This window comes from Fistularia commersonii, chromosome 3, assembly GCF_037954325.1.
Source record: "Fistularia commersonii isolate RoL2024-O1a breed Wild chromosome 3, RoL_Fcom_v1.0, whole genome shotgun sequence".
Classification (NCBI taxonomy): domain Eukaryota; kingdom Metazoa; phylum Chordata; class Actinopteri; order Syngnathiformes; family Fistulariidae; genus Fistularia; species Fistularia commersonii.
The window spans coordinates 24,149,940-24,158,713 of record NC_141286.1 but is presented as its reverse complement, the minus strand read 5'-3'; the positions used below and the strand labels follow the sequence as shown (position 1 = coordinate 24,158,713).

The window sequence follows — 8,774 nt, the reverse complement described above, 5'->3', positions numbered from 1 at the left end:
GCAATGTTCGGAGACAAGAAGCACGGAGGAGGAAAGAAAGGTGACAAACGTGGCCGGAGACACCCAGGTGAGCACACACACCTGAGACACCCAAACTCTGCAATCTCACCCTCCGCATCCTCTCCATCCTCCGCATCCTCCCCATCACATCAACCACCATCAGGGTTTTTTGACGCAATCCCTTTGTTTTGACAAGAGGTCACATTTCACTTGCAATGGCAATCCAGGTTCTCTTCTCTTGAGCGAGCTAAGAGCCAATTCAATTAGCCTAATTCATGTTCCGCCCTTCAAGCAGTTGCATTAAAGTGTGTCAGGAGAAGTTGGAGCGAATTAGGAAAACATTCTGACCTAGTAAATGACACACTGAAGCATTTCTTAGTGGGCTTTAAGTACATTCGTGGCCACTTGTTGTGTGGATCCAACTCTTAACAAGCTACTTTTGTCTCCGAAATTCAAGGTTAGGCAGGAAATAAAAATCAAAAATGAAGTGCGACTCGGCGATCGGGGAGGGGGGGCGCGAAGATGTATCAACACAAGCAGATCTCCCCCGTATTAGCTCAATGATTTTTCTCATAAATATTTAATCTTGTGCTGCTTGAAGGGGGAACGAGACAGAGAACTGTGTCAGTCTCATTAAAATGATATAGGATGTTTGCAGAACGCCGGGATCATTTGCAGAAAGATATTGCTGCTCCTCAAAGGCCTAATGAGCATTTTGTACTTTAAGAAATTGTGCACGAGTACACGTTGATGTATATGCTCTGTTGTGTATTTTTTTTTTCCTCAACACGAAAAACAACAACACAATTGTTTGCGGCGTGACCTCGCATTTGGCTGCAAGCGGCCTCTTTGACTCGACGAGGAAGCGCGGGCCGTGTTTGCGGCGCGCTACTTTTGGCCTCAAAAAAGAAGAAATAGCGTAGCCTCTTTCCCGACACCTTCAGAATGCTAACTTTTCATTATCTCATTCCTCCAAGACGTGTGCTCTATCGCTACGGCGCGCGATGCTAATTTCTCCCCTCTGCTGCGTGCCGGAGCAACGATGCAACCACTTTTTCTCACGTTCCTTCAACATCCACGCCTCTCCGACCCCTCCTGTCGTCCCCCACGTAGGCGGAGAGGCGTACGCTCGTAGCACCCTGCAGAGGGCCGACGCCGGACGGGCCGCACACTTTCCGGACCCGGACAACGGCGGCACAGAGAACCCGGTGAGACTGAAGAGGCTGACCAAAGGGGTGTCCATCTCCCTACCCTCCTCCCCTCTTCTGCCCCGCCAGGACAACATGGCCTCCTCCCAGTCCTGCGTCAAGTTCTCAGGTGGGTGGATCGGGAGCGACGACGGGAACGGTTGGCGCGTCTGACACGAGACCGTGCACGAGGGAACGGCTGTAAAAATAGCAGAGCGCTTTGGTGGGTTTGCCTTGATTAGCCGAGCGCTTCTGTGCATTCAGCTGCTCCATATATGTGACGGCAAATACAAAAGTAAACAGACTGCGCCGCGGGGCCCCGGAGCACGTGACAGATTGTCAGGCTAAATGATTAAACAGCATCACTCACGGCAAGGAACCCCAATTTGGTAGGTCACTTTGGAGAATATACGCTATTAGTTAATGTTATACATATTTTAAAATGATTTTGCACTCTCTTTGATCTGGATTGTGAATATAAACTAAATATCCCCACGCCGGGACACTACTATTAGAGATCATTTACAAAAATCACATCACTTCATTTCTATAGACCCGGCTGTTGCTAACGACAGAAAGTTGTCATTGTGCCGAAGTGCCCTTGGGCAAGGCACCAAAACCCACAAAACGCTCCCGATGGTCTGGTTAGCGCCTTTCATGGCAGCTCTGTGTGCAAGTTAGCGTGTGTGTGTGTGCGCGTGTGTGTATGAAGCACTTTGTCATATGTCTCTGAATGAATGAGTGAGTGGTTTTATTTTCCGATATGGCCTGTGGACGAGAGGGTGAATGATTGTCTCTATATGATGAGTGCATGAATGACTGAACGCCTCTTAATGTTCGAAAAGTCATGCCTGTATTTGTGTGAGTAGATGAACGAGTGAATGATCGTAATGCTCTATATGGTGTGAGAACGAATGAGTGAATGTTTTTATTTTTCTATGATGTGAATGAGCCAGAGAATAGTCATATGTCTAAATGAGTGAATGAATGAGTGAATTGTTTTATTTTTCTATTAAATAAATGAGTGAGAGAATAGTCATATGTCTATATGAGTGAACGAATGAGTGAATGTTTTTATTTTTCTATGATGTGAATGAGTGAGAAAATAGTCATATGTCTGTATGAGTGAATGAATGAGTGAATGTTTTTATTTTTCTATGATGTGAATGAGCGAGAGAATAGTCATATGTCTAAATGAGTGAATGAATGAGTGAATGTTTTTATTTTTCTATTATATGAATGAGTGAGAGAATAGTCATATGTCTATATGAGCGAATGAATGAGTGAATGTTTTTATTTTTCTATGATGTGAATGAGTGAGAAAATAGTCATATGTCTGTATGAGTGAATGAATGAGTGAATGTTTTTATTTTTCTATGATGTGAATGAGCGAGAGAATAGTCATATGTCTAAATGAGTGAATGAATGAGTGAATGTTTTTTATTTTTCTATTATATGAATGAGTGAGAGAATAGTCATATGTCTATATGAGTGATTGAATAAGTGAATGGTTTTATTTTTCTCTATGATGAACGAATGAGCGTGTGAATAGTCGTATGTCTCTACGAGTGAACGAATGAGCGAATGGTTTAATTTTTCTTAATGATGAACGAATGAGCGGGTGAAAAGTTATATTTCTCTATATGACGTGTGAATGAGAGCGTAAATGTTCGTATCTCTCTAAATCTGGCCACGATTGGCGAAGATGAACCCCGCCTCTCGACCACTGACAGCTGGGATTGGCTCCGCCACCCCGACTGCAGGATAACGGATGACGAATGAACGAATGAATACTTTTTGAAAGGTGTCTAACATTTGGGACCGGAATCGAACACCGGGTGGCAGTGTGTGGCAGAGAGTGCAGCCATTGAGAAAAAGGAGGTGTTATATTTCTGCCGCGCTGCCTCCTTTCAAACCGACACAACCGGGAACATTTCGTCAAGTGAAATACAGGATGTCATGACTTCCCGCGTCTTTGGCTGCTGTGCTAAACACCGAGCCGGGGATTCAGAGCAATCATGGGTACACTTCGGTATCTGAAGACATCCCGTCCTATTCGGAAGAAAAACAGTCCTAAAGAATCTGTGTGTTTCCAGGAGTATTCAAATGTGGTTGCATAAATTGAGACACACCCACACATCAATATGTGTGCACTGCCATCACACACACACACACACACACACACACAAATTAGCAGCGTTGCTGTGTTTTATATAAACACCCCTGGCACGGTGAATATTACTGTTTGCATGGCAATATCTACATACTGATTTATACTCCTGGGACAAAATTCAAATTCTGCACCATAGATCTCATCTGGAGAGGCTTAATCTCTCTCTCTCTCTCTCTCTCTCTCACTTTCTTTCATATCCCTCCCCATCTCCACCCTTACTCCCTCCCACCCTGCTCTGGCTCTCCCTCCCTCTCCCTCTCCCTCCTCGCTCTCCGCCGTGTCCGAAGGACGGGTAAAGAAGCCGGGGTTGGTGGATGGCTCCTCTGAGCCGAGGGAACCTCCCGCCTTCGCCTCGCGCCGCGGCAGGACTGACCACAGAGGTGAGGACGAGGAGCGAGCGGGGAATGTGTTCGCCGTCACGTCTTGTTTTTCTAAGTATTGACCGGGGAGGCTGGATGGGAAGGATGGAGGGGAGGGGGGGGGGGGGGCGAGGTGATGGGGAGGAAGAAGAGGAGGAGGAGGAGGGGAGATGTTCAAGTGTGTTTGTTTTTAATTTCAATCTCAGGGCTTTAAGTTTTTCCGTGGGGTCTCTGTCGCCCGTGAACGTTCGTGAGCCGATTTGTTTCGTCGTAGTTGATATCGCCTCTTTTTTTTTTGGACGATTAAGGTCAGAATCGAGCGAAAAGGGGCGCTAAACCCCGCATCTCGGCCCGGCTTCCTTTCTGTTCCTGACCACAAGGCTACCCTCGGGCTCGTCTGATTTTTTTTTTTTTTTTCCAAGACATCTTCCATCTCGGTTGCCAGGCACCTTTCAGCTTCCCGTTTCCAATGGCAACTGCGAGGTGGTTTGATGAATAGTACTGGACATTCAGCGTGTCCTCATGTTACTCCAGATTGCGTCTCGGCACTCTGCTGACTAAAAGCAAAGTTTTCTCTCTCTTTCTCATCTCCGCAGCTCGCAACCCCCCCCCCCCCCCCTTCCAACCCCCACCTCGGTTAGCTTCCCGAGCTCCGAGGTGAGAAGTGTACCGAGACGGGTCACGATTGGTGTGAGCGCCCATCTCCCCCCCCCCCCCCCGCCTCCTGGCGCTGACCTTGATCCTTCTCAAGGCTGGGACTCGGGATCCGGGCCCGGGATTATCTAAGAAACACCCACAACAAGCGGCGGGGCAACACGAGCGAGGAGGGAGGAGGGGGGGGGGGGGGAGTGTGAGAGGAACTCGATGTAGAAATGCAAGGGTGTCAGCGAGGAGGAGCGAGCTGTTTCTGTAAATCAGCGACGTCCTGTCATCCCGCCTGTGTGCCTACTCAGTGCGCGCGTTACTCAGCAGATAGCCGTGCACGAGGACGAGGATACGAGGGGATGGGAACACCGTACGGAGCGCAGGGCGCAGAGGTGAGGGGTGGGAGGTCAATGGGAACGGATTAAAAAAACAGAAAGTGATAAATGAATGCAGCACATGGGCCCGTGTCGGCCAATCTCGGTGTCAGCGGCGGCGAAGGCAGAGAAACCCCCCCCCCCCTTTGCTCCGGAGTCGACACCGAGCTCATTGAAATTCACCACCAGTCTCCTAACAGAGAGCACCTGGCAGGCGTGAGCGCGAGCAAACTCGCAACCTCGCAACCTCGCCGAACCCCCGAACAGGGGAGGCAGTGTCTGCGCATCCGTAATCGGGAGAGCCGAAGCAAGCCGACCTGTGGATACAAACGTTTGTCGCCGTCGTCGCCGAGAAGGGGGGGTTGGGAAACCTCCTGAGCTGAAAACAGGATCGGCGTCCGCTATCGCTCCGCGCCGCGGCCCCCCCCCCCCCGTTCACGACCGTGTCCTGAATGTGTGTGTGTGTTCCAGACCTCCACGTGGAGCCCCGGCTGGGCTCCTCCCTTTCTACCCAGGAACTGATGACCAGACTATGCTTCTTACTGGGAGAAGCAACACCGGACGCAGCTAGCTCTCCTATGGAGGACAGGAGGGGAAAAAAGGTACGGCGCCGCGTCAAACCGCCTGTTGCTGTCAGGTCATTCAAAGTCAAGCGGCAACTTCTACTTGCTTTAATTGTGACGTACGTTGAGAGAGAGCACGACGCCGCACGTAATCTGACCACGGCGTAACCTCCTGTGCGAGGGCTCCGTCTCCGCGCTGCTCGCCCGTGGCCCATTTTCTCAGCCTCATTCCAGCACCTGAGCTCCAGATACAGTCAGTTTCACAGAGATAGCGAGGATCACATGAGGAATGTGGGTTGTCCCGGCCAAGATAGATGAGGCCCCGGGTACGGAGGGAATAACCGTAAGCTGCCGCTTCACCTCGGCCGCTTTGTCTCCGCGTTGCAGGAATGTTGCATCAGTTGCGGGGATACCTGGAACGCCGTTGCTTTGTGTTGTTTGAGTTTGATCTTTTCCCCGCACTCGCGTCACGAGGTGGAAATAACAAATAGTAATAATGCATTCAGAATCTCCCGACCGGGGGCCTTTCAGGCCGGCGCTTTATGTAATACTTGTGTGAAGGAGCCTCCGTGTCAATTTGAGGAACAATTTCACGGTCGGAGGCGTTATGTCCACTGCTGGCCCGTCTCGAGAGAGCGCGGTATCAGAGGGGCGCCTCCAGGGGGCGCCGTCGAGCCCCGCTCTCCCAATTTTGGACTGACGCTAGATCTGGTTTCGTTCGGGTTGTGCTAATTAAAGATACACATTTTTGGGCTTTTTTTCTGGCCATAATTCAGAAATGAAGACAACGGTTTGATACAGTGATTCGACGGGACTAAATCAAATCCATCCATTCTTCAGCTTCCACAGCATGCTTTTCCGTTTCTGGTCACTTCATTTATTCATTCATCTATCAATTCATTCATTCATTCATTCATTCATTCATTCATCCATCCTTCTCTCAGGGTTGCAGGAGTCTGAAGCCTATTTATGCCGAAAGGCATAAAGGATTCACCCTGAACCGGTGGTTGGTCGATCACAGGGCCACATATCGGCGCATCTATGCCATTAAATCAACTCCTCATTCGACGGATGGCTTAGTTTTTTGTGTTTTCTGTGAAAATTGGGCGAATGACTTGGGGCGATTATATTAAGAAGATGACATGCATCCATTCACACCTCCTATAGGTGCATAAAGCCATTCACCCTCTCATTTACACCTCGTATAGAAACATGCAACTAGTCGCCCTCTCATTCACACATATGGACAACTTGGGGTCTCCGATGAACCTCCAATGAACCCGGAGGAAAGCCATGCAGATACGGGGAAAAACCGAGACCTTCTCGCTGCGGTGAGGCCGGAGCTCACACCGCCGGAAATTTCCAATTCGAGGCTGGAATGACAGAACTGCCAACTGCAACAAGTAGGCGGAGGCAAGGAGCTGCAATGCAGCAATCTAGTTTGTAAACTAGTAATTGCACGCGGGACCTGGTGGAAAAACTCTCACCTTTTTCGCATCGCTGGACATCCCGGCTCGTTCGTTTGGATCCTCCTTTGTCTCGAACCGGCGACCCGACCAGATCGCGTCTCGTTGCAATTTCAAGACGCATTCGCTCCTTGAAGCAACTCTCCAGTTACCTTGTGCTTAGACGCAATCCACGGACCTGCTAAAAAATGCACAGTGCATCTCTCTGATGCCTGGAACATCAGCGTGCGTGCAAGTGTGTGTGTGTGTGTGTGTGTGTGTGTGTGTGTATACAGTGTCCCGCAGCAAACTGTGAATGTCTGCGATTTAGTTCGGAGCGCAACCAGCTGTCATCGCGGAGAGCCGGGGAAAAAATTGAGAGCTAGGATGGAAATAACCGGAATTATCCTTCCACTTCCCATCTGCGTGCTCAAACACCGGCGGTCGTGACGACGGAGAATAAAAAAGAACAAACAGGACGTGGCGGTTAAACGGCAGTTGATTGAGAATATCATTCGATCGAGTTGTGCGCGTTCAATTTTTTTCCCCGTTGTGTGTTTCAGTGCGACACCCCGGGCCAGGGTGGAAGCCCCAGCCCCACCCTCACCTGCAGCACCGCCTCGCCGTGTTCCGAGAGCCCTTCCTCCACCCTGAGCGCCAGCGCCGAAGGGCAGGCGCCGGCCCCGCCTTCGCCGCACTGCGTCCCCGCCGTCAGCCCCGGCGGGACCCTCTGCGGCCCGGCGGCCGGCCTCTCTCCATGCAACGCTCCCGGGCCCGTCACCGGGGGCAACCTCGGGCCTCCTCCTCAAAGCCCCACCTCCACCCTGGAAAGCAAGGACAGCGGGATCATAGGTGTGTGTAGGAGAATATTCCCCTTTGGAAATGGAAGCTGGAACCCCCCCTGTGGGCGCCCCGCTCTGCACCGCAGGGGGAGGAGGTCCGAGCCGGATCTGCGCTCGCCCGTTCGGGACGCCCTCGGACGAAGGGGAAGTTGGCTGAGACCTCCCTGGGCTTTTAGAGTCCTGGTTGGATGCCTAGCCGAACCCCACGGTTCCTCCGAGTCGCCTGTGCCGCTCGAAGCCTCCAGGCTTCGGCTCCCTTCTGTCAAAACTGGGACACTGCTGTCTTTGTTGCTTACGGGTCTGATTTTCCTAAAATAGGACACTTTTCTCTCTCTAAATAGACTTTGTATTTTTAGTTAAACGCGGGAGGGCAAAGGCCACGTCACGCGGTGATAAAACCCTTCGATCGGTGGATTTTTGTGCGTCGGGCGGATGAAAGAGGCGCCGCTGCCGCGCTAGTTAGTGACGTCGGCGTCCACGGCCGTCCCGTCTAAGCTCCTTCTCACCGTGTCCTCCAGCGACCGCCACGAGCTCCTCTGAGAACGAGGAGCGCAGCGTCTCCAGCGCCGACCTGACGACGGAAGAGGGCTCGGGAGGCGGCGCCGCCATCATGGGCCACGCGGCCGAAGAGGGACGCCCGGCGCCCGCCGGGGACGGCGCCGGCGCCGGCGTCCGGCCGTTGGAGGCTCTACCGAGGACCGACATCACGGAGCCCAAAACTCCTCCCGCACCAAAGAGACCCCTCCCGCAGCACCACGTGCACACCGCCTCCATGATGCCCCGTCCGAATTCCGTGGCAGGTAGGCCAACCCTTACCTTATCGCGCTTCCTGTTTGCACGCCGATTGACAGGAAGTGCTTATTTCGATTGCTTCCCGAAGGGGGAAAATAAAAGCCGATGCAGGCGAGGCTCGCTGAACCTGTTATCTCATCCGTCCCCCCGCCTCCGCCCCCCGCCACAAAAATTAAAGTGTTGAAAATGACAATCTCGTCACCGCCACGCGGTTGCCAGGCAACCGGGCCGAGACTCCGGGAGGTCATCTCACCCGGTCGACAGATAGTGCCACATATAACCTCTGCGGCAATTTGTCGTTTTTACACTCCGGGGTTTTTGTTTTTCTCTTCTCGGCGACGTCAATCCTGAAACGGAAAGAAAGACCACGGAAAAAAAAACGTGTCATCCGAAA

General features: G+C 51.6%; 1 protein-coding gene across 3 annotated transcripts in view; it reads left to right on the top strand.

Annotated features, from left to right (window-relative positions):
* Nucleotides 1–1,213: 1,213 nt before the first annotated feature.
* The window catches only part of LOC147235950 (protein TANC1-like), a 40,029-nt gene continuing 32,468 nt past the window's right edge, over nucleotides 1,214–8,774 (top strand). For 2 of the 3 annotated variants that reach the window (XM_086144342.1, XM_086144341.1), the window contains exons 1-5: nucleotides 1,220–1,317; nucleotides 3,648–3,740; nucleotides 5,210–5,340; nucleotides 7,310–7,598; nucleotides 8,107–8,388. In XM_086144342.1, the coding sequence (XP_086000468.1) occupies nucleotides 1,284–1,317; nucleotides 3,648–3,740; nucleotides 5,210–5,340; nucleotides 7,310–7,598; nucleotides 8,107–8,388 (829 nt within the window). In that variant the 5' untranslated portion in view covers nucleotides 1,220–1,283. Of the gene's footprint in view, nucleotides 1,318–3,647; nucleotides 3,741–5,209; nucleotides 5,341–7,309; nucleotides 7,599–8,106; nucleotides 8,389–8,774 lie in introns of all 3 variants that reach the window. The other variant, XM_086144343.1, reaches the window with a different exon arrangement.